Source organism: Rhipicephalus sanguineus, chromosome 7 (assembly GCF_013339695.2).
Source record: "Rhipicephalus sanguineus isolate Rsan-2018 chromosome 7, BIME_Rsan_1.4, whole genome shotgun sequence".
Taxonomy (NCBI): Eukaryota; Metazoa; Arthropoda; class Arachnida; order Ixodida; family Ixodidae; genus Rhipicephalus; species Rhipicephalus sanguineus.
Window position 1 is genome coordinate 43067542 of NC_051182.1, and position 26161 is coordinate 43093702.

General features: G+C 48.4%; 1 protein-coding gene across 1 annotated transcript in view; it reads right to left on the reverse strand.

Moving 5' to 3' along the window:
- Positions 1-13621: 13621 nt before the first annotated feature.
- Positions 13622-26161, reverse strand: part of LOC119398654 (alcohol dehydrogenase [acceptor]-like) — a 169085-nt gene continuing 156545 nt past the window's right edge. Inside the window, 2 exon segments of the mRNA XM_049417379.1 lie at positions 13622-13779; positions 21888-22107. Of these exon segments, the coding sequence (XP_049273336.1) occupies positions 13647-13779; positions 21888-22107 (353 nt within the window). The 3' untranslated portion in view covers positions 13622-13646.

The following is a 26161-nucleotide window of genomic DNA, read 5'->3' on the forward strand; positions in this document are numbered from 1 at the left end:
GCCACAGAAAAAACGTCTTCCCTCCAACCTCTACCCGTGGGAGTAAATGCAACCATTCGTCCCCCCATTAGCCTTTTCCGAGGGATGTCTAGCCCTTCGAATTTGCACACGACACGCACTTCACGACAGTTGGTCCTCTCGCGGACAAACGACACGATTTGAGGACTAAAGCTGACTTTACTCTCCCTTTAGCCGGTTTTTTTTTTCTCAGAGTGTAAGAGCACGGGCCTGAAACATTTCCGCCTCCATTGAAAATGCAGCTGCCGCGGCCGGGATTCGATCCCGCGAAGTTCGGATCAGCAGTCGAGTGCCATAACCGCTAGACCACCGTGACGGGGCACCGCTAGGATGTTCTCTAGTGATTAAGTTGTACAGAGAAATATATTGCAGCAATGCTGTTCTGTTTGTTCCTGCATAATATTAGCAAAATTTCATGCCACTTACCTCAAGTACGAATACCCCACCCCTGTGAACGAGTTATACAGATACACGTTTGCACTTTTACATAACCAAAACATAAAAAATCACTACCGCAAGTATTAACAGCGAAGGTGTTCCAGCTGGGAGTAAAATGCTTGGCCATTCCCCAAAACTATCATCACCATGATTGGGTATGCGCCACAGCATTTGGCTAAATCCCACCACTCACCGCTACGGCGTGCCTCTAATAACCGTGACAACGAGTACAGGGAGGGAGAGAGAGGACGTAAGAGAGAGTCAAACAGAGAGGCGGAAAGAAAGATATAAAGAGATGGAGAAAAATACTTGCAGACAAAAAAATCTTCACGAGGAGGGATTCGAGCCTGCTTACCCTCGATCCAAAGGCAAACGCGTTAACCACTCGGCTATCCAGGCATGCTAGGAAAGCATAGCCTTGTATAGCATAGTATAGCAAAGGGTGTGGGAGAGGGAAGTGAGCTTTAGAGGAGACATGTGATGGTGTGGAGGAGGAGAACGAGGAGGGGAGAGAGTGAAGCGTAGCACAGAAAGAATAATAAAGAAATAGAGCGCAAGAAATGTGGAAAGAAAAAGAAAACGACACAGAGAGAGCATGAACGAGAGCGAGAGAAAGAAGTAGATAGAAGGATAGAAAAGAAAAACGTAAGCAAGCATTGCGTTGTCTAGCGACCATTTACCGCTCCACGTGGCCAAGGTGCGCGTTCGCAGTGGCCAAGCCACGCCAACTGATGGGAACATCGCGCCCAACCTCCGCTCTAAAGTGCATAGCCTGGCTGTGCCCGATCGTGTCCAGAGATAATAATAATATCTGGGGTTTAACGTCCCAAAACCACGATATGATTATGAGAGACGCCGTAGTGGAGGGCTCCGGAAATTTCGACCACCTGGGGTTCTTTAACGTGTACCTAAATCTAAGTACATCGGCCTCGAACATTTTCGCCTCCATCGAAAATGCAGCCGCCGCGGCCGGGATTCGATCCCGCAACCTTCGGGGCAGCAGTCGAGCGCCATAACCACTAGACCACTGTGGCAGGGCGATCTTGTCCAGAGAGTCATTTGCCGTCCTAAGAAAATGCGTGCTCCCGAGGAGGAAGCCGCGCATCCAGAAGCTGGACGTGTCGATCGATGGGGAGTACCAGCGGCGACGGGCCTCTGCTACGCTGTGCCATGCTTTCGGCGACTTAGTGCAAACTGCCCGCCTTTTTGTTTAAAAATAAATTCTCGGAAGGTTCTCATTTTCCTCAGAAGCCAGGTACGTCCATTAATTTGTGCACAATCCACTTTTACTGTGAATAAATATTATCTAAATCACCGCGGTGGCTTAGTAATTAGCAAACTCGTAGGATTTCAATGCGGGACAACAGCGATCAGATTCGATATTTTAATGACATAAAAAGCTCCCTCATGTCGCCTCGCCTTGCAGAAAAAAGTTCCTTGTAGGGGCAAAATTCACAAGGCACAGTTCTGCCTGGCGTCCTCCAGAGCTTACCACTGCTCGAGTGAAATAGTAAATAGCAGTGGCAACCGCTGTGTGACCGCCTCCTCTACCAACTTCAAATTTCAGAATTATTAAAATTCTCAAAGAACCATACCTAAGGAGCTTTAGTGCCACGGTTGTGTTATTCCTCGGCAGAAATGAAGTCGCTATGGGTCGTTTCTTCGAAGCATTTTTAAGAGCTGGTGTGACGCTGTGGCAGCACACTTGATTGCCAAGGAGAACTTCGGGGCTTGACCCTGCCTGCGATTTTTCGATTTTTTGTTTCTCATTGTGCACGCTAGCTGCGATGGACACCAGCGGCGGCGTGCGCGATCGTCACTGAAATAGGATGTTATTGTGAGCTCATAACAGCTTACGCAGTAAAAAAAAGAAGTTTCGAGCCCGACTTGAATCCAGGAATTTTCTGTAGTATACAGGTATTCTACCAGACACTTTTAACACGAAAGTGTTTTATGCCGGTGTCCACCATGGCTCCACTGACGCATTTCCGTCACGGATATGACAATCTAAAATATGAAGACTAATATATGGCAACGAAAACACTAGATGAAAGAGTTCCGTCACCGGGAGTCGAACTTACGACCCCTCGATTCCCAGCGCGCAGCGCGAAACGCCTCCGCCACAGAGTGCACGTTCTTCGCCATTCTAACGCCGTGCTGTTTATATACACCATTTGCCGGTGGCTGTACTCAGAGATCGCGGTACATCAGCTTGTTTTCGTCATGACTAGCGAAATGGCGCGAAGGGCTCGAACGGCGGAACGGCGCGCGTCGCCTCACGCGTTGAGTTGAGCGGGCGCCTCTAAAAGGCGTGGTCGCTCCTGCGCGCGCGCTTATCTTGTACGTCCTGCGCTGTCACCGCAAGTTTGCGCTGAAGTTACAGAGAGCACGAAGGTCGCTTCGCTCACTGCAGCGGCCACTTTTGCGAAAGGAGCGCGTTGCTCACCAATAAATAGGTTACAACTGTGGCAGTTCGCACTCATCTTGTGTATGCTTGTGCGTTCGTTTCGTGCGTCCTCCTTTGTATTTGACCTGCGCGCTTTAACTGTCGAGCTGTGACAGTTGTTAGTTCGCGCTCATCCTGTGTATGTTTGTTCCGTGCGCCCTTTCTGCTTGAGCAGCACGTTGCAAGTTTCGAGCTGCTTGCCGTTCTTCACGTGGCATTACAACTTGTTGCTACAGCCTTCATTCTTTCGCCCTCGGGACGAAACAATCCACAACAATCGCTCGACTACGTTTGTGAAGACACGTTTTACTTTCGTGTTATACCGATTCCTATGACAGAGGGATCAACCATGTTTTTTGTCTTTCATCTATTTGCTGAAAATAGATATGGCACTTCGGTGAAATTAGGCACACTCAGAAACCTAGTATTCGTAATGCCCATAGACTGTCGCGCCACCAAGCTGAATTCAGGAGCATCCTCTCGAGGAGGGTTAGTAGACGACAAATTAGCAGCACTGCCCAGTCGCTCCTTGCTTCGGCTGTGCTAGCCTCAGCGTTAACGTGTTGGCAAGAAAGGAACACTGCGATTTTGCGTGTTCGCTGCATCAGTGAACAAACCGCGCACTCCTTGACGCGAGAAATCGGATTCATTCTTGCGAGACACGTAGTTTTCGTGAAAACTCGCAAGTTCAATGCTAGCCCACGGCGTACACATACTATCAGCTTCGCGAGGCTCTCTGTAGCCACATAGGTTAATTAAATGCTATTGTCTGATATTTTCAGTTGAAGCTTGCCCTATTTTACTTGCATATAGCATTCGTCAGTGTTTCTCGTAGCGCATCAATGCCATAACATTGTACGCGGGAGGTCTCGCGGGCTCGCGATGTGCGTATCTGAAGTTGACGATACATTAAAATAGGGCCTCTATCCTTTGACAGGAAAGCGTTGTTATGAATCGTGCGAGCGACGTTTCAGTCATTCGAAGACGCGTCCGCTCCCCACGCCTTTCGTGAATTGAACGCTCTCAACGCCGTCCTTCACCAGTATTGTGAATGGGATGTTAATTGCTCGTGCTACTGCTACAATTGCTACTGAATGGGATGTTAATTGCTCGTGTTGTGTTGAAGGAGTAACTCCACGATCCTCACTGCGTAATTAATAACGACGGCGTAATATGCTTGCAAACCAGCACCACGTACGTTAAACATGCGGTCCCGTGCAGCAGCGATGGCGCTACTCGCTAGCGGCCTACTACTGCGGCAAATCCGTCAGCCAGGCTCGGTATCTACTTCCTCGGTGTGCCGTTCAGTTCATACGCCAATTCTAATTCATGCAGTTTTCTGTAGCATGTACCGAACTTCGCAAAGCATCGTTGATGCAATGTAACGGAGCTTAAATATAACCTTTTACCCTACAGGAACTAATTATGCAGCGAGAACGTAGCACTATCTTGCCCTTTCTTTACGACAACTACGAAAAACGCAAAAACAAGTTCCATCCACAAATGTGGACGTTGCGCCTGAAGGCAGTATTGCGTAATTAGTGGGTGGTTTAAAGCTGCCCCACTCATTAGAAAGGAGTCATCCATAATTAAGCATTATCCTCAAAATGATCTATAGCGCAGTGGGTCGCAGCTGTACTTGCAGAAGGCGCCTGGCCTAAGGTAGGTTACAGTAGAGTCTAAGGCCGTTTCTCCAACTTACGCTGTCACTATGCCTTGTGTTCTGCGCAGGCCCGGAGTTTCAATGCGGAGAATTTCTTAGCGAACCACAGGCGTTTCGGCCGTTTGTATCTACCTTCTAAGCTCCCTACGTCTGGGCACTCTCACACAAATGCACGTATATGGCCCCAGAAGCTAGAGTCAAGCATCGGTCGACCCCAGTGGAATATGCCGGCGAAATGTACTTAACATACCGACATGATAACACCATATCGCGCACCTCGTTTCAAAAAAAAAAAAACGCCAGGCCTGCGCTGAAACCGCAGCACACTCACAGCGAAATCAGGAAGAGCGGCGTTTCTAGAGCCCGTTAAGCTCTCTTGGGGCTAAAATGCAAGTACGCTAGAAAGGTACACACTACGCCATAAATCACATTTTTTTGTGAAGTTGGGAAGCACCGACTAAGCCATTATTCGTCATTCTGCGGAGAAGCGAGGCACCAGCTACACGTCTGTAAGGCATTATGTGCACTTTGTTGACGCGACGACTGATGACGATGAAGAATTATGGCTCAGCCTTTGTAATTGGTTGGAAGCTTGAAACGGCGCACCAGTTATGTAATTTGCATTGGGTGAAGCCCGGTCGCTATTTCCCTCCCCGTCATGCTGTATAACATACGTTGACGTGGGAAAGAGGCGGGGCGGGGGGCGAAGAAGTTTATTGAGACGCCGAGGAAATAGATCATGCGCTTATGGGCTTCCTTGGCAACCAATACAAGTGCACTTGCGAGGAACCCACTACGCTATAAATGATTGTAATTTTTGAGAAGTAGGGCAGCAGGCACTGTGCCATTTTTCGTCATTCTACGGAGAGCGTTGGTACCTGCTAAACGCATGTAAGGCATTATGCGCACTTTGTTGATGCTGCGCCTGATGACGATGAAGAATTATGGCGGAGCCATTTGTAATGGGTTGGAAGCATTCAACAACCTACTCGTTGCGCAGTTCGCATTGTGTGACGCCTGGTCACAGAATTAGCGTTGTGCGACGCTTGGTGCTTATTTTACTCTCCTACAACGCTATATTGCATATGCTAATGTGGTTCATTCCCGACATGAAGCCTGTGTAGGGTCTTTTTGCAAAACAGTTTGAAGCACCGGCATGGCTCAGAGGTTGAATACTGGGCTCCCACGCAGAGGGCCCACGTTCGGACCTCGTTCCATTCTGGAATTTTTTCTTATTTCGTCTTTTTTCTTATTTCGAGCGATAGTGGTTACGGACACCGGCGGCGGCGGCGGCGGCGGACAACTACGGCGCCAAAAACGGCCGGTGAAATGATGTCATAACAGCTTTCGCTGTAAAAACTTCGCTTGGTGAATAGTGGGTCTCCGTGATCGGCCCACATTTCACCAAGCGACGTCATGTCATGACGTTGTCACGTTACTTGACTGGGTACGTCATGATGATGTCATAAATTTTGACGCGCGCTGACGCCGTCATGTTATGATTATTTTCGCATCACTCGTGTTGACTTCGTGGAGTGGGTACAGCGATGCCAAAGGTGGATTTTCATGTTTGGTGAGGCATCTAAGGCTTTTGCCTTAATAAAACTGACGTCTGCGCTGCGACTTGAGTGCCGATGTTAGGCTGGCAGAATATCCGCGCAGCTACTTAAGGTACAGCCGTCATTTTTGTGAAAGGAAACACGCCAGAGCGTGGGAAAGAGCCTCCAACCACGCTTATGGCGCGGCGCAGTGGCGAAATGTGAAAGTAAAGGGAGAGAGAGGTGCCATTCCTTCTATTGCCTGCAGCCCTTCTTGCAGTTTGCTTTCTTTTCATTGCTACATTATGTTGTTGGGTTAGAAACAATTCCAAGCTGTGATAGCGACCGTCCTTATCGAAAACGATCCCTGTTCGCTGCAACGTCTCAGCCACTGTGTAAGAATATTCATGTGCTGACACTGCGCGCGCCTGGGCGGCCAGATAATGTTCAGTCATGGGTCTGTTGAGCAGCACGCCATTTAATGGCTCGAGGCGGAGAGCGCCCGCGAGTAGCCAAACCACGGTGGTGCCGCGTGATCTCCGCCGCGCTCGCGTGCGCTCTCCTCTTACTCTCTCGATTTTGCCCCTCGATGCCGCTCAGCGGCTCCGCCAAGCCACACCGCTCGGCAAGCAGACGACGCTCTCCGCCACCCGCGCGCCGACCTTTCGCTAGTTTTGAGTATTCTGCTAAAAAGAATCACGAACGTTGAGCGAAGTTGTTGCTACAGCAGAAGCGAAAATAACAAGGAAATAAACTGTCAATACGACTCTTCCATGACTAGCCTAGCACTCGTTTTATTTTTCAGCATAAAACCCACCCTTTGCCCATGAAGTGACTTCGCTTTCATGAGGAACTGCCCCTACCTTTCAGATGTTTAAGCCCACATGCTAGCTTTATGATGCCTACATTAAAAAGTACGGCTCACACTGTGGGGTGCGTCTATTTTGACAGTCGATAGTTTCAGACGCAACCGTGTCTGTTCCACTGCTCCAGATGATCCCTGTCGAATGGAGCTTTGAAGAGAGGCACACGCTCCGCGCAAGTCCGATAGCCAGAACGGCAGTTCGGTACGAAGCACGTCCTACCCATTGCAAACACCTCTCAGCAGTTCAATGCCACCTTCGTCGATACAAGAGCACAAAACCGCCGTGCATAAAGCGCACACGAATAAAAATGCCTGGCTTCAAAAGAGCGTGGCTGCACATGCCAGCAAAAAGCGCATTATCAGCAGCACGCGCGTTGCTATGGAGACGACTGCCCCGCTTTTCGTAGCGCCCTCCAAGAAACTGCAAGTCAACTGAGAAGAACACGAACAATATCTGGCCGCGCGTGGTTCCGGTTTTGCATGCGTTGGGGGAAGAGTGTCAGCACCTGAGTATATTCTTACGCCGTGGTCCCAGCAATAGATGGATATAAAAATTACACCATCTCCCGCTAAAGGGGACCATGATGCGATGCGAAGCCGGAGCACTTGCACGACCGCGTTCCGCTGGCGTTCGTTGGGTATGCTACCGACCTCGGATCGTTATTAGTGGTGTTATTAACGTTGTAGACGAAGGTGAAATGGTTAACGAAGGTCTTCATCGAGCAGCGTCTAGCACTTGAGGTGTGCAGAATGTGTGCACTTTGCTTTGATGAGGATGGCTTTGTGGTCGCTGAAGTGAACTGTGAAGGGATCTTGGTGCAGTTGGTGGATCTTGAAATTGGTGAAGACGTGGTCAATGCATGTGCCGTGAATGGTAGTTGGCTGTTGTTTGCGGTCGTCGTGTGATACGTGTTGCAGCGAGTGGTGTGATGACATGTACTCAACTATTCATTCGCTCTTCATGACGTTGACATTAAAGTCGCCAATGAGCATTAAAGGATGTGTGTCTGCGCATTGCCTTCGGTAATCACCCATGGCCTCGTCGAGGTACTGCTCCGCGGCTGTGCGTGAGAGGTTGAGTGCGAGGTACATGGTCATCACGTTAACTCCGTCGACACTAGCGGCACAATGCTCGCCGTTGCTACGTTGGTGAGCAGTGGGGCGCAGTTGTAGGTGCAGCGTGTTGACGGAACGTTTGTCTAAACGCTTGACGTAGGCTTCCACACCGCCCGCAGGTCGTCCAAACCCCTACGTACGCGCGACCGTAGCGTAGCGTAGCCCGCAATGTCAACGTTTACGGCGTTCCACGTCTCCGTAAAGCGGAGCACGTCCACTTTCCTGGGCACTAGATCTCGCTCAATGTCTAACGCATGAGCGCTGAGCGATCTGGTGTTTAGGAGTGCTAGCGTGAAATCGGTGTCTGCGTGAACGCCGGTCTCGAGCGCGTGCAAGTATTGGTGCGTGATGGTGTCTAGCTTGTGTTTCTGCAAGCGTTCAAACTCCTCCGCCATGTTCTTGTCGGCGTTGGCGTCTCTGTGATGGAAGCAGTGATCGCCGGACGAGTTGGTGAGTTATAGGTTGTTGATGTCGGTACAACGGCTCAGCGCAACGTACACCACCTTTTGCCGATGGGTCTTTGAGTACTCGTACACGACCTCGGAGTACGTGCCGCCCTGAGACTTGTGTACGGTAATGGCGCTGGCCTGCACGAGAGGGAACTGGAGCCGTTTGCAAGCAACGCCGCACTTGCGGTGGACGGTCAGCGTTAGACGCTGTTGTTCGATCGGGCTCCACGCGCTTTCAACGACGTACCCGTTGCATGTGGCTTCTTATACCGCTCGTTTGGAATGCGCTCGAGTGATCCTACCGGTGGTGGGAACGTCAAACTGTAGCCACGGGCGTTTAGGGTAGGCGTTGTCGCCGCCGCCGGCCTGGCGCTCGCGCAGCTTGAACGTGCCGACAGCGCCGTTGACATGCCCATCCACTACGTCGATGTTGGACGTGATCATGTACGGTTTCCGCACCACCAGCAGAATCTCCCGCGGAAGGTTTGCAAACTCGCTGGTAGCTATTTTGTCAACCTTGCGTTTGGCGTGTTGGAGTACGTGTGGAGTCTTGCAGCCGAGGAATGTGTCGCAAGGACGCAATCACAGTTCTCGCTGCTCTTGCTGTTGGTTGGCAACGAATGCAACCAAGCAGAGACGGTGCTGGAGTAAAACCTGTCTTCCCTCCCTCGCCAAGAGAGCTACGGGAACGGCAGTCACGAGTTCCTCTCTCGCTCCTCGTGCTCGCACATCACCCCAGCGTCCTCCTGTCCCACCGTCTCCACCGCGGAGAGCAGCCTGACCGGTTCCCCACCTGCCCCCTCCGCAGCGTAGTGTGAGTGCGGACCACAACGCGGATGACCACGCCGCGTGACATACCCCCGAGCAAGAGATACTTCGGATCTAAAACGAAAGCGTAAAGACGAGCACATTCGTTATGGACGTGTACGCAGTAGAAGGAACGACGCCACTCTCTCCTTTTATTTTCATGTTTCACCAGCGCGCTGCGCCACATGTGCGGTACGAGGCTATCTGCCACGCGCTCGCGTGTACCCTTTCATAAATATGATGGTTATACATGAAAACGTCGATCCACCTTGGAACGCTTGGCTCAAAGCGAAAAATACTTGGACAGGCGGCTACTTGCTGACTGCTTCCAATGAAATCGATTCCCTCAATCATTGGTGCCTTCGGCATTCTTTCACTGCGAATTTTTGAATGTTTCATTTGCACCCCCGAATTCGCAAACGCTCCTCGATTTGACCCTTCACTCGAAAAGCTCCTTGAGGGTTGTTTTCAATTTCACAAATCACCCTTCCCTCGAAACGTTCCTCGACTGGAGTAAATCTCGAGTGGTTTACTTGAGATAGCCAAGGTAGCACGGGAGCTACCTTGAATCGTTCCTTGAGTGTACTTTATGCGTCAGCATGACATCTATGGGGAGCGTGGCTAGCTTCGTGGGCATTTCCCGATTAATCAAGCTGGCGCCGCATCATTCCTTTCGACAGGAGAGGTGCGCACCTAATATGACGCTGTCTACGAGTGGTTCGGCAACGGCTCAGTTATACTGTGACCTCTGTGGCGCCGAGACACACCGGCATGATGTCTAGAGGACCGCTCTCTTGTGCCGTGATGTGCTGTATTCCATGCCGCCAGTAACAGCCCCTTCTCCACATGAGGTTGTTTCTGTCTACACCGTGCTGCCGTCTGGTGCTGGTTCGCTGCGTCAGAAGCTTTCAGGCGAGCATGAGAGGTTGACGCGCTGCTCTGGCAGCCGGCTTCTCGTTCATGCGCTCGAATGCTGCTGCCCTGCTCGTGATATTCGTAGCACCACCGGCAAGCGTACATTTGATTGGTCTCGCGGAGCTTCCCTGTACGGCCTTCAAGCCCGTGATTCTCGCACAGTGCTGCACCTTGGTTCAATAAATCCGTGTTTTTTGACAACCTGCCTCGAGCACCTTTTCGGCGCCGTGTCGGAGGGTCGGTCTACCAACCCGGCCGCAGCGTCTTTGCGCACGGCGGCGGTGGAGTTTGTCGCGACGCTACCCGCTCGCGCTCCTAGGGTAAGCTTCTCCCAAACCTATCTCCACACTCTTCCCTCTCCTCAAGTCCTATTCAACTTCCGCCCCATCCTCCGGAGTGCACTTACTGTTGAGAGTCGCCCGCCACCTTGGACCACATTATGTTTAGCTGCCCTGCCGATCCTCTCTCGCAGGGGCAACCCGCCATCACAGCATGGGAGGCCCTCCTTACGCTGCAGGTTCTGGGCGCACAGCTTCGCCGTGTGAGCCGGGGCGCCAGTGCCCTGACACTGCTGGCTCTGGACACGCAGGCGTAAGATAATGGCTGTGCGGCGGCCCAGGTCTTCTAAACGGCCCAAACTCGCTCGCCCAATAATGTTTTTCCTTTTTTCCTTAGAGAAAAATTCAGTTAATAGTGATGCTGGACATATTACCGAATGTGACCGGCGACTGGGAAGGTACATCTACGAAAGAATTCGTTCGTAAATTCTGCCACAGGTAAACACTGGCTTTTGTATTCGCTTGTGTCTATGTCTGTGCGCCTTAAAGACCCTACCTTCTTCCCCTATGAATCCCAGGAAAGCGTAGGTCATCCTTCTTTCGTTTTAGTATTAAACTGCGAAATTATGAACTTAGTCCTCGCGACCACGATGCCACCAGGTCCACCCTGTCGCATTGCAGCTTCTGCGCTCGCCACGTGAAGAGTGCTAGGGGCTTTCGGCAAATAAGGCATGGTATCAAAAGAAAAATATAGTTTCCCTGTATGGTGAACAATGGTACAAAATGTTCAGCAACACTACGCCTCAAGAAGTCAGGCGCAGTTGCCGTCCAGTGTGTGCTTGGTGTGGTTTTCTGCTGGTGTCGTCTGCTGGTCATCGTAGCGTACATGCTCGTGTAAGTCGTGGTTTTCATGCCATGGCCGTTTAGTGGCCATTACACTTGATATGACTTCTTGCCCCCGCCCTCTTTTTTTATGCAGGCGCAAACGTACGGTCTTCGTTGAGCCGCTCTTGAAACTTCACTAGATGTCGTTAGTTTTCAGTAACACTTCAGAGTTGCATACTCAAAACTATGATTACCAACTGCCCATATTGCTACTGTGAAACGCTAATGGTACTAAAATAGCTTTTTTATTATTGTGAAGCCTTGCGAGTTTAAAAAATATTTCTGACCTTGACGTATTTCACGATTTGACCACACCTTAGACACGAATGAGGAATGTTGCGATCGGCAAGGCTTTCCGGGTTGTGTTTTGACATGCACCATTCAGAGTATTTGCATAAGAAATTACTGTCCTGTTTGGCGTCCTTTAATGTCCAGTAAGAATTTCTACAGCTACCACACGAGACACCAAAATCTATTGGGTTTAACATAAATGTTCGTGTTTGACGTCCAAAACCAAGATATGAATAGGAGGGACACCGCTCCGGAAATTTGCATCACCTGGCATTCTTTACCGTGTATTTAAGTATAAGCACACGGGCGTCAATAAAGTTTGATTTCGAAGTTTAGTGTGGCGACTTTTGTGGGTGCCAAACGAAATTTGAGTCTGTTGTGCGCAATACCATTTTGAACTTGAGAGTAAATATAGCACCAATAAAAATCCACTAACCTCACCAATTAACATCAAAAGTGTTTACTGACTGAAGGAGAATCTTGTGCAGCTTTCCAGACTCGTGTGCTTGCTGTAATGGTCCCAGAAAGCATCTTTTGTGAATGTAACATCGGGATCAGTCATGCTGTACCACCTACGTTATGTAGCTGAGTTTTACTTGAATCGCCAGTAATGGTACACCTGGCGTAAGTTAGACACCGTTCTACAGCGGTGATCTCCGGCATCACGATAGGACTCAAGGCAATTTCTATGACATGACCTGACAAGAACATTATTGGAGACCTGAGGAACTCGAATCTGGGGAGCCGTAGGCCCCCAGATCAAGTTGGTGGCTCCGCCCACTATGGGACTGGAAGTCCAAGTTCCGTCGCGATGTCGTGGGCCCTCTGGACAGCCTGGAGTTGGGTGTGGAGATCACTACTCTTCAGGGATTCCTCCCATCGATCCGTCGAGAAGGGTGGAGAGGCAGTAAGGGTTGGGCACAGCCAGAGCACGCGGTCGAAAGAGCATGAGTCATGCCCGCATTTGGGGCACGACTGTAAGTGGTCGGGGTCTATCCTATTAAGGGACCGAGGTGTGGTATACGTACGGGTTTGCAGAAGTCTGATGTGGTAGCCTGAGGCTTGTTCAGTTTTGGGTGGGGTAGTCGAAATTTTTTCCTGGTCAGGCGGTAGTGGGAAATAATTTCGTGAAAAGTACATAGTGAATCTTTATGAATGTCGACCTCGTTACGAGTCTGGCTATCCGTGGCAGCGCGGTACGTGAAATCGCGCGCTAACCGATGAGCCTCCTCGTTAGGATTACATCCGAGCGGGTTAACTAAGCCATGGAGATGAGCTGGGAACCACGTGATGTGGTACCCCCCTTCGCTGTTCTCCCGTATTCGTTGCAGTGCTTTTTTCACAATATTGTTCGCCTGTTCAGACATGAGGGCGCTCGAGAAGGATCTCACTGCCGTGCGCGAGTCCGAGAATACAACAGCAGGAGCCTTTGCGCCGTGAAAAGCCAGAGCGATCGCCGCTTCCTCCGCCACGTGGGCAGTCTTAGTATAAACAGAGGCTGCATTAAGCATGTTGCCTCCCGCGCCAACGACCGAAATATCAAACATATCTCCACCGTCATATCTGGCAGCATCGACAAAGAGGGCCTCTAGTTTCTGTTGATTGATCTTTTGAAGGATTGCCTTGGCTCTCGCGAATCATCGACCCTTATGGTGCACTGGGTGGATGTTTCGCAATTTCTATATTTCCAAAAAAAAAACATTAGGCGCTTCCTAACAAAGATGAAAAATAGAATGCTTAAAGTCAACATTGCAGATTGAATTCATCAAGCCCAATGCCTTGAACAATATGACCTAACTAAGTTGAACAATGAATACAACTTACTACGAAAACCAGCCATGACGTAGCCGAGTGGTTTGCTTTACTTGGGTTTATCAACGCAGCACAAAAAGAACGATAGAAAAAAGAGCTTGTGTTTAATAGGACAGTATTATAATTCAAGGGTTCTCCCGCAGAATCATTTCAGCTGCTTTCTCGGCGATCATCATGGTAGGCACGTTGAGGTTACCCGTTACTATAGTTGGCATGACAGATGCGTCCACGACGCGCAGGCTCCGCACGCCCAGAACCCTGCAGTGAATTGAATGATTGAAATCAGGAGGTGATATGAGATGAAGTAAAATGCCAATCAACTAGAGGCATGCGGCTTAGCTGCATGGTATGCGTTATATGCTCTGCGAATACATGAAGTAGCCCAGGACTTAACGCTTTGCAGACATTATAGGCAAGATTTGATTGACGCAGAAGATCATGACAGCACTGGGTAAGCAGGAAATAAATACGAGCGCCAATACGGTATAGAAACCCTGCTTTCGTTATTATAATATATTGTCACGTGCGCCTCTTTTGCTATGCTCTTGTAAGTGGTCCCGTGCACGTGTGATCGCTGTCTTGCGCGGACCGCGCGAGAATGTCTGGGAACATTCCAGATTGTAGTAGATCATGTTGTCAAGATTGCGCACATGACGCGAATAGTCAAGAATATTCCAGAGTTGGCGCGACTACCAGTGATAAGGCTAGAACGTTTGATGCTTGATGTATAAAAGACTGCGCATCCCAGCGATGTTGAGTTTATTGACGGCCGACGCTCTGTTCGCCACTACCACTGTACAATCTTTATGTGAGGTATGAAAAAAATAAAGCCTCAGCCCACACCACAAGAATATAGCAGGCAGACTATCAGTGTACAGTGTGCATTGCTGTAGGTTGACTTTCCGTTTCACGGCCACAAGTTTGGCCAAATAAAAAGTTTCATTTTGGACACGCCGACTGCTGCCTTAATCAGCGTCACGGCTACGTGACATCTGGTGGAGGTGCTGTTAGTTCATGTTCCGGACGACCCCATCAAGCCGTGAACCCAGTCCCAATCGCGAAGGAGACATCGACGCCAACCCCGACCAGCGAGCTAGCCGCAGGCATTGAGGCCTACCACCAGGGAACGTGCCCCTACCCGACAAGACACGGAAGACCAAGGCCATGATCACGACGGCGGCAACGATGACAGACAGTGTGCCACCGGCCGCGACACTCGTGCTTCCTCAACGTGTGGCAATATGCTTGCACGAAGAAAGCAGGCACACAAGTGCAGATTAAGTATACTTAAAAGAAATATGGATGACGCTGAAGCGGCCGAAAGAGTCGTCTTGTTGCTTGAGCCAGTTCCATCGTTCTTTTCATCGCATTATAGAAAGAAAGAAACTTACTTTTAAGGGCTCGTTTTTCTTTGTTAGAGACAAATAAAATATATATACAATACTTGGAGGTTCTGCATAGATTATCGTCATCTGAACAAGATCACGAAAAAGGACGTTTACCCGCTTCCGCGTATTGATGACGCCCTGGACTGCTTACATGGTGCCAGTTATTTCTCTTCCATCGATTTACGTTCTGGGTACTGGCAAATCGCAGTCGATGACAAGAGATCGCGAGAAGACTGCTTTCGTCACCCCAGATGGTCTCTACCAATTCAAAGTGATGCCTTTTGGACTATGTAATGCCCCAGCCACCTTCGAACGCATGATGGACTGTCTTCTATGTGGTTTTAAATGATCCACATGCCTATGTTACCTTGATGACGTTATTGTTTTTTCAACGACGTTTGACAGCCATCTCCACCGGCTCTCGGCCATCGACGTCTTCCGACGAGCAGGCCTGCAGCTCAATTCTGCGAAATGTCATTTCGGCCGTCGTCAATTACGAGTCCTCGGTCACCTGGTGGACGCTACTGGCATACAGCAGGATCCTGACAAAGTGCGCGCAGTCCGCGAATTTCCACCTCCTCGAACCTCTGCTGATGTCCGAAGTTTCCTGGGGCTGTGTTCCTACTTCAGACGATTTATTGAGAACTTCGCCGAAATCGCTCGTCCTCTCACCAATATTCTCAAAAAGGACAGCCCATTCAGCTGGGGACCAGAGCAAGCTCAGGCATTTTCAACGCTTACGAGTCGCCTTGTAAATCCGCCCGTTCTGGGTCATTTTGATCCGTCTGCTTACACTGAAGTTCGTACGGATGCAAGTGGCCATGGCATTGGTGCTATTTTGTCCCAACGACAGCGCGAGGTGAATCGTGTCATCGCTTATGCTAGCCGCCTTCTATCGCCCTCAGAGCGCAATTACTCGATCACAGAACGTGAGTGCCTCGCTCTTGTTTGGGCCATTGCCAAGTTTCGACCATACTTGTTCGGACGACATTTCACCGTGGTAACAGACCATCATGCCTTATGTTGGCTCTCCTCACTCAAAGACCCTACCGGACGCCTCAGTCGCTGGGCTTTACGCCTCCAAGAATAAACATTTTCTGTGTCGTACAAATCTGGACGGCTACACAAGGACGCCGACTGCCTCTTCCGATACCCCATCGACCCACCTGACACCACCGAAACTGATTCGGATGCCTGCGTTTTGTCGCTCAGCGACTTCCTACACGTCACCGACGTGCACCGTCGTGACCAGCATTTGCGATCTCTTATACAACGCCTCACCTCAGAACAACGGGACGGCACCCTCCGTATGTTTGTACTGCACGACGGCACCTTATATCGACGCAATATGACACCACACGGTGCTGAACTGCTTCTCGTTGTTCCTCAGCATCTGCGACCATCTTTCCTCTCGCAATTGCATGATGCTCCCACCGCTGGACATTTGGGTGTCTACAGAACTTACGATCGCGTGCGCAGACGTTTCTTCCGGCCTGGCCTATGCCGCTCTGTTCGGCGCTACGTCGCTTCCTGCGAGCTCTACCAACGCGGCAAAAAGCCTCCTCTTCCACCAGCAGGGTACCTTCAGCCTATAGCTGTCCCCAGCGAACCATTCTTTCGTGTCGGGCTGGAACTCCTTGGCCCTTTCCCGACGTCGTCCACGGGTAACAAGTGGGTGGCCGTAGTGACTGATTATGCCACACGTTATGTCCTCACGCGAGCCCTCCCTACCAGCTGTGCAATCGATGTCGCTGACTTTCTCCTCCATCAAGTCATCTTACACCATGGTGCTCCTCGTCAGCTGCTGACTGATCGATGTCGCCGTTTCCTTTCGACAGTTGTCGACGACCTTCTCCGCTCTTGTGCAACGTCCCACACGTTCAGCACCGCTTACCGTCCTCAGACAAACGGACTTACTGAGCGCTTGAACCGTACACTCACGCACATGCTATCCACGTACGTGTCTAAGGATCATCGCGATTGGGACTGCACCTTACCGTTCGTGACGTTTGCCTATAATTCGTCGCGTCACGACGTTACTGGTTATTCTCCGTTCTATCTGCTGTATGGCCGCGACCCGCTCTTACCTCTCGACTCACTACTTCCTTCAGAGGCAAACCCAACCACATTCTACGCTCACGACGCCATCGCTCGAGCGGCGACGGCACGTCGCGTTGCCCGTGATCGACTCCTGGCGTCTCAGGCCGACCAAAAGCGCCTGTATGACAGCCACCACCGGGACGTGCGTTTCAGCCCTGGCTCGCTGGTCTTGCTCTGGCTGCCTTCGCGTCGCGTTGGCCTGAGTGAAAAACTGCTGCCGCGCTACGTTGGACCTTACCGATTTCTTCGCCAAGTAACCGAAGTCACCTACGAGATCTCGCCACTCACCCCCAAGCCTTCGTCCCCCTCACCAGCTACTGAGACGGTGCATGTTTCCCGACTAAAACCCTACATCACGTACACCGACCCGATGCACCGAGACGGTGCTTCTGCCGCCGGGAGTTAATGTCACATAAGTGTTTGTGCCATTGTGGACTAGACGACGCTACTAGCCGAAGACGAAGTTCAAGTGTCTCGGGTTTAGTTCGATGCTGGCGTACTGGACATAGTGCGTCAGCGCTACACCTCTTAATAATAATACTTTATTCTGGCATGTGTACACAACAGTTACATGCCACCGAGATGAGGCAAAAGGAAACAGACGAAACTGTTTCCTGACTAGGCCTACATCCCGGCTCGTGAACAACGTACGTATTGTAAATATATACTGTAAATACTGCAACTCTACGCGTAATATTTATATATATATATATATATATATATATATATATATATATATATATATATATATATATATAAGGAGTGGTTGCCTTTGGTTGCCGTATAATATAAGTGTGAGAGGTGGCACTTCAAGAAGAATTCGTTTACTTAGTCAGCGTTTCGGTCAGAGTCTGGCCTTCATATATGTTAAGCTCTGACCGAAACGATGACTAAATAAACGAAGGCCTCCCTCTGGAAGTGCCACCTCTCCTACTGTATATATATATATATATATATATATATATATATATATATTATAAATTCGGAAGAGAATTTCAGGCAAAATAAAATTCCAGATACTTGTGTACCCCAAATTAGCGCTATTGTAAGTTCGAAACTACAAAAACAAAAATCAAGTTTGAAACCTGTGAAAAATTGTTGAACGCATCAAATATGATACAACAGGCTCTACTGCTAGCTCCTTTCCAGCTGCAGTCATAGGCTTGTGGTATTCAGAGCAGTTGCATTGCTTGTTCGGGCAAAGGCTTACATTGTATTTTGAGCATCATATTAAGTCGCTTGCTCGTCACAAATGGAAAGTGCTCAAGTCAGTCTCTTCGAACTGCATCTTGGGGCTGACTCGGCGTGACCTCTTTTTCTTCACAGGAGTCGAAGGCAGACTGGTTGGCCGTCCTCTTCGTGCTTTTCCTGTAGAGATCAGGCTTTCTTACAGGCTGGCAATGAAGGTCATCAGCTTGAGTGGCCGCTCCTTCAACTGCTGGCTCTGGCGCCTGTGGACATTCCACGCATTCACGACGAGGATGAAAGTGGCATGGTATATGAGATACATGTACCAGCGTCAGGAGCGAATGGTGTACTTGTACAGAGAGACATATAAAATGAGAGAAAGGCAGGGAGGTCAGCCAGAAGTGCAGCATCCGGTTTGCTACTCAACAATAAGGGACGCTGCTACCGCTGCTCGAGATCCGTGAGCCTCAAATGTGGAAATGCCCGGAGCAGGGATTTCCCGGACCAGCATGGCTTCGTCTCCTGTCTCGGACGTCTCGTTCACCACCAAGGCGTGGCGGTCGTACGTGAGTGCTCCGTCCAGCACAACACCGTCTGTGCCGCACTGGCATTGCTCGACACAGCTGCGGTGTGGCAGCTCAGCAACCGGCGTTCCTCGCCTCAGCCAGGATATCGCCACGCACAGCTCGAGCGCGATTGGTCAGGAACCAGAGGCTCACGTCCAAGCCTGGAACATCACTCGGTTACAGCTCGCCACCACTCGGCGGTCCTTGATTCAACCAGTGGCCCGAACACTGGCACCTGGCGCATCGGAACCTCGATCACCCAGGACCTAGTCCGTCTCCGCGGTCCTCCGTACCTTGCCGCTCACGGGCCTCGCCCGGCAGAACGTCGCGCTCGTCCAGGAGCCCGGGACTGCACTGCGCCTGGACCGAACACTGCGAGCGTACCTCGTGCCACCGTGCTCTTTTTTGTTTCCCCTTGCTAGTAGATCCGCGCCGACGTTCTCACTGTATTTGTACGTGACACCGCACATGGTGACAATATCACCAAGACGTCCTGTTCAGACATACTATACTGAACTTAATAATGATCTTTATAGCTTTTGAAAGAAAGTGGTGCAGAAGTAACATGACCCAACTTATTCTACGTGTATCTGACTGTATATATGTGCTATAACAGGTGGATCTAGTGCATTTGTTTTACGGGAACTTGAAGAAAGGATTTTAATAATTATAACGTTGCAGCAGACATCCCACTTCTAGTATACTAATCATCATAGCTCTTTACACCTTCAGGTATGGTATTTTCCTAAAGCTTTTTGTGTGGTGGCTACCGAAAACACAGACATTTCATAAATGCCATACACTAATTATCCCTCTTAAAGATTCCATGATGTATCAGGTCCGTTTAAATTCGTTCTCCCTCTTATAGTCTATGGACAATCTGCTCTCCGCGTTACGTACGCTGTCGCATTGCGTGACTTCCTTAAAGCCAGACTATAAGACCTTTCCTGGGTGTCATTGTCTGTTGGTTTCATCAACTTGTACGTAACAATGAACACGAGCCTTTAATCCTTTGATTAATTGCTCTTCCATCGTTCATCCATACCTAGTTCAGGTAGATGCGATGCCTTCCAGTAGTATGCGAGAGATTATTGGTCAGCTGCCAGCTCGTAAAAATATGACCTATTACGTGATGCTAGCAGGCAGAAAAAAACAATGTTCCACACTCATCGTCGTGGGTACCAGCGGTGCTGGCTAACTGTGCTGGCTCTCAGGTTTACGCGTACAGAATACCCATTGAAGTAGACGGGAGGGTGAGCGCCCGTGTATCTCAATTGGTACAGCATCGGACGCGTCATACGAAGGTTGTAAGCCCGTTCCCCACCAGCTACAAGCTGTCTTTTTGTCCGCTTTCATTTCTTTACCTACATCTATAACGTACATGTTTTACTACTTGACAGTTAAAGACTACAAATAAGGTCTGTATATTTTTCTTGGCGCCATTGATTTGTTCAATTACGTGTACGTAAGAAGAAAGCGAGTCTTTCATCAATGCCCGTTCCTTGATCCACTGCACTTAGGTATATTGATGAGAGTATCGAATTTCTGCTCACAAATAATAATTTATAATTGTTGGGGTTTAACGTCCCAAAACGCCGACATTACTATGAGTGACACCGTAGTGGAGGGAGCCGGCTATTTCAACCACCGGGGGTCTTTACGTGCACCTGAATCTAAGTACATACATGGGCCTCAAGCATATTCGCCTCCGTAGAAAATGCTGCCACCGCGGCCATGATTCGATCTGGCGACTTGCGGGTCAGCAGCTGAGCACCATAACCACTAGGCAACCATGGCGAATACTGTGCTCACGAAGGCAGCGCCAAAACGTGAACTGAATACGTAGGAGTACCTACTAATCTTTTGTCAAACATGTTGTCAAACGGACCTAGTCCCTATTTACCAATCGACGTATTCACGCCGCCTTCTCTACTGCTTTTCAGAAAAAAAAATTATTGCGACCGTTGTCGTGTGCTTGTAAGCATAACGTCAGCGATAACGTCCGGTATCTCTATGATGAGAATTACAGTGTGAGAGGTTCCGCGAAATTATGCGAGTTTTGTGATCGATACGAAGGCAGACTCATCGAGCAGAAACTGAGCAGAAACCTGGAGGCTTACAAAAAGGGTACAACTTAAATTGAGGAGGACGCAGCTAGCCATGCAAAGGAACATAAGTGTTACCTGAAGGAAAATTAAGAAAGCAGAGTTCTTGAGGCAACTAAAGGGTGTTAACGAAATTTTAGTTGAGATTAGGAAGAAGAAATGGGCATGGGCTGGCCATATAACGCGAAAGTAAGGTGGCCATTAACATACAGACTGCATTGCAAGACAAGGAAAACGCGCGAGGGGGAGGCAGAAAGTTAGGTGGGCAGATGAGATGAAGTTTAAATAAAATGTATTATTGCGGGCTTGTTGGTGCATACTGAAATTTGAAAAAGAAGCGGCTATATAATTTTAATATGCACGAACAGTCCCGCATTGATACTTTCTTTTTTTCAGTATATGTCAGGCTTCGTTGGCCCTTGTGTTCAGGAACTGTCTCGTTGCATCTATTCTGTGTTCCGTCCTAGCGCTATTTTCAAGTTTAAGTGGAAGTGCTGGTTCAAAATAAGCGCCTAAATTCCCCCCCCCCCCTCTGGGCTCTTCCTCCGTGTTCGAGATCTAATAACCATGCTCGATTTCACAGGAAAAGCCTCATTTGTGCACCGTAAGATATCTTTGGCGCACTTTCAAAACTCGGGACGAAAAAATTGCGACATACGCAAGTGCTACTTTCCAACTGAGTTTTATAGTTTGGGAACATACGTATAATTGCTACCGCGTGCTTGCGCCGCTCCGCTTGCTGAAATTGCAAAACCCTAATGTGGTGAATTAAGTAAAAATTTTGTTGGAAGTTAGCGCCTGCGTGTACCGCAATTTTTTTCGTCCCTCGTGTACAAAGTCTGCGCTATACAAGTAATCGTGAATTACCAACGAGCCCAAACATGCACGCTGTACACTGCAAATAGCTGGATGCCGAGGCCAAAGGCCGTTTTCTGATAAACATAACTGAAGTCGCAGATATGCGACATGTCTACTGGTTTCGCGTCGTCCAATGACGATTCATCGCAAAGAATGCGCACTTGAGCTCAGGGTCCACTACGGCCCTTCCATCCGAGCCCATGGGACACGTGCAGCAGGGGTGCCATGTGGTGTGAGCCATGTGATGTACAAGACAGGCCAGGTAGGAATCAGTCCAGATGGGGCCTGCCCATTCACACGAAGCAAGAGGTATGTCCCAAGGCTTCGCTCCGATGTCCCGCATGGCCTTGCTGTCCATGAGGCGCAGAGCAATCCTCGCTCCTGTCCACGAAAAACCAAAATATGAGATAAGCGCTTTTCGTATTTCTCCACTTCAACAACTTTCCTTTCTGAATTTCCCAAAGTACATTGCTTTGAACAAGTACATTGCTGGGAAGATGTTTATAGTGCCAGACGCCGCAGAAAGGCGCCGTGGCGTTATTTTCTATTCAAGCGAAGCCGGAGTGCCTCCGAATTCGTAGTTATAAAGCAACATTTGGGAAAGGAAATTGGTGAAATTGCAGGGGAAAAACTAACGAAGCTAACGACAGAACATGTTTTAACTGAATGTGACGATATCTATCCAGGTGTGTCTCGGCACAAACCTACATGAAGAAATCTATGGTTTGACGAAAACTCGTCTGGCGAGGAAACAATCATTGTGGAAGAAAACGTACACTCGCCAACTAAAATAAAACAACAACAGAAATGAAGTTTCCGGCGCCCAGTACGGGTGCCTTGTTGACAATGAACGATTGCATGGTGGTTTTGATATATATGAATCGTTGTGCTTGAGGGACAGCCCTAGAAAAGTAAGCAGGTGTACGGTAAAGACATTTAAAAGACAGTTCAAGGATTAGTGGCCAATATGCAGGTGGAAGAGGCAAATGTAAATGGTACGAAAACGACGGTTACTCTGGCGGGAAACGCAGAATGTAAAGCTGTGTAATTATAAGCTTTTTTCCTACTGGGCGAATATTAATTCAGGCATAGAACGTATTTTTTTGAAATAAAAAATTAAGAGGGTGATGGTGCACGCATAACCACCAGCTTATGTGGAAGCTGATATTTTCCTCAAGTCATGCATCCATCCATCCATCCATCCACATCTTCATGTCGCGGTAGACACGTAACAGCAAGTATTTCGCATTCCTACTACACTGATAGCGATTATGTAACGGGAACCAAAAAGACATCGGCCCGTTTTAATGCATAAAATTAGTGCCAGCTGCAGAAAAACAAATGTCAACATACATTAGATTTCTATACAATTCGTGTGTACTCTGAATACAGGAGTGACGAAGAATTGTTGGGGTGTAGCATCCCAATACCACGATATTATTAGGAGGGGCGCCGCAGTGGAGGGCTTGGAAAATTTCGATCACCTGGGGTTCTTTAACGCGCACATATTTCTAAGTACACGGGCCTCAAGGATTGCCGCCTCTATCGAAAATGCGACCGCCGCGGCTGGGATTTGATCCGGCGACCTTCGGGTCAATAGTCGAGCATCCTAACCACTACAACACCTCGGCGTGTGACGAGAGACGGGGACAGTGGTCGAAGAACGCCATTGTTAGGAAACATATCATCGGTAGAACTAAACCATCGTCGTTACGTGGGGAAGCTTTTTGCGCCACAGGTGCCCTGCGCTGCTAAGGTTTTGTACAAAGCTGTACAGGCGCCTTAAAGTGTGGCACCCGGTGTGATAAAATCAAATGCGAGTGACGTATCTACCGTCGCGTCACATGCTGTTGTGGGAGCGCTCCTACGGCTTGAGTAGCGTGAGATAAGTGACCATATGAGGTAGTAGCGCATCTTTGAGGCCATCCTAGCAAAGAGAAGCAAAAGAACTACATGCGCAATCGGCAATTCCTTACTCCCAGTGCAGAAATACATACATAGGTTTCAAGTTTCCTTTAGAAGAGGTAACAACCCGCATAACGCAGGCTTCAATAGGCGGCGCTAGTGTCCAGCTTCATTTCCTTGTAGTGTGCAATACAAACATGTGCAAGAGAAAGAAATTTTATTGAACAACTAAAATTCTAAAACCGATGACGTCCATACCTAGTAGCTCGTGCAGGACGGCCAAATATCATACTTAGGAGAAATTTCGACACCTTAGTTTCTACGACGGTGGCAATTGTAGCTTTTATTTAGGCTTTTTACCCAAGTCGTTCCTGTTATCTTTGACATCTGGTACAGCCTTCACGTCCATGATGAGCCGTTATGTGTCGACGTCTATTGTCTAAATTGATGTTCATAATAATTAAGAGCAGCAGAAGGAGAAGATATAGAGAAATCAAGACTGGCCCACTTCAAGAAGTATGGTAACCGTATGCCTATTTACTGAGGGTGTGCGAATAGTGAAATTTAGAACTGAATCGAATACGAATCGAATAGTGATCATACCGAATTGCATACGAACACGAATCAAATACTATTTGAATAGTTTTCGAATAACGAGGCAACCATTCTCAAGATATGCCTATTATTCAACAGCTTTTTTATTTCGAACAAATATTCAGAAACATTACCAAACTAACATGTCCGTTACAATTAACCGGCAAAAGATGCCACAATTATGTAAACTGAGGTAAGCTTATTTACACTAGCGACTAGAGCCTTCGAGGTAAATTTTAACTGTATGATGAATAGAACAAGGACATCAATATTCGAGTTGGTACTTTCTCACCATCCTTTATGTTATACTGAGGCCCAAGAGAAAATGTTTCAAAAATGAACATCATGGAACACATGATAATTTTAATGAATTGAGGACACATTCACTTGGGCGACACAGGAATTTACAGCAACAAAATTGTTCATCCGGTGATCAGTAAATCTTCGATAGTCCTGTAAAAGCTTGAATTGTACACATATTGGCAACTCACTAATTAAAAAAGGAAAATGATGCCGCGCTCTTCCGATGTGTTGTTCTTTTGGGGGTTCGGTGCTCATTATTCAAAAGGTATTCGAAAAATACTAGATAATTCAAATATGCGCTGTTCGATTCGTGTACCGCATCAAATACAACGCTATTTGATTCATTATTCGAACTTTTCGAATATTAGCGCACCCCTATTTACCCAACTTGCTGTTTTAATGTGCGCGCAATTTCAACGTGTCTCTTATTGTATTTAAACGGCCATTTTCCCTACAAAGTGTACCGTTTTCTGACGGCTTTGAAACGTTTCGCAGCAGCATGTTCGTTGAGAATGTCAATGTGACTCCTATTAAATTGCGACGTTTCTGTGAACTTCACAGTCTCAAATAAGTACGAAGAGCCTGTTTGCGTAGGCAAATCATGCCCTTTTAGTGAATAGCTACTCTGACAATTTGTAATTGAAACAGCGGCAATATTTCTGCGATAAGTGCCTTTTTAGAGTGCAGCACTCAACGACGTGGTAGGTGGCCTAGATTTTTAGTAATTTTTCTGTGTATGGGAATTTCTACGTTGAAAAACACGTGCCGTCCACTAATTTTTTTAGGGAATGTCAGCAAAAACAACCTCCTAAAAAGGTAATAAAGACTGTCATAACACCTAATTGCTTTATTTAAACTCTCCTGCCCTTGAATGGATTACTATTACAGCCTACAATAACATTTTTTGTACGCGCTGAGGCTAAGAGTTCTATATTCTCATCAGCCGTAAATTTAGTGAATGCGTAGAGTCTCGCATGCCTTCAGTTGAATTTTCTGTTGTGGACATATCAGGACCTCTTGAAACCATCAAAACATATATGAACGTATTGCTAAATAAATACTCTGCGACGTACTACAGCACAGGCTTAGTCAACGCCAGTCCAACCCACTGTTTGTGCGCCACACTGTTCCATGTTCTCCTGCACACCACGGGGTTCTAGGCGAGCTCCTCATTGATCGCAGGCGTTTATCCTTACAATGATGCTCGATGACACCAATGCAACTGTTTAGCAAAACTTTCATGCACAAAAATAAAAATGAAAAAGTTGCCAGTTTTTCCTCATCTTAAATGTTTAATGGATTTAGTGGAAACTTCGACAAAGAAGATTCGTTTCGGCAAAGCAGTACGACCGCGGCACTCACATTGCCTTGGACATGACACATAAGTAGGTTACTGATCATAATAGTTAACTACCTAGTTGGTTTTCTTATTAAATGCGAAGCATCTTATGGGGGAGCTCAAACCGGTGGTGTGCGGCGTGACCACCCTTACTGCGCATGCGCATATCCTTTCCACTCCACCTTACCACACTCATCTCCCTCACCTCTCCCCTCCCCCTTCCACTTCACTAACCCTCTCCCCTTCCCATCTCCACTTCCTCTCCCCACTACCCTCCCCCTCTGAAACGCGGTC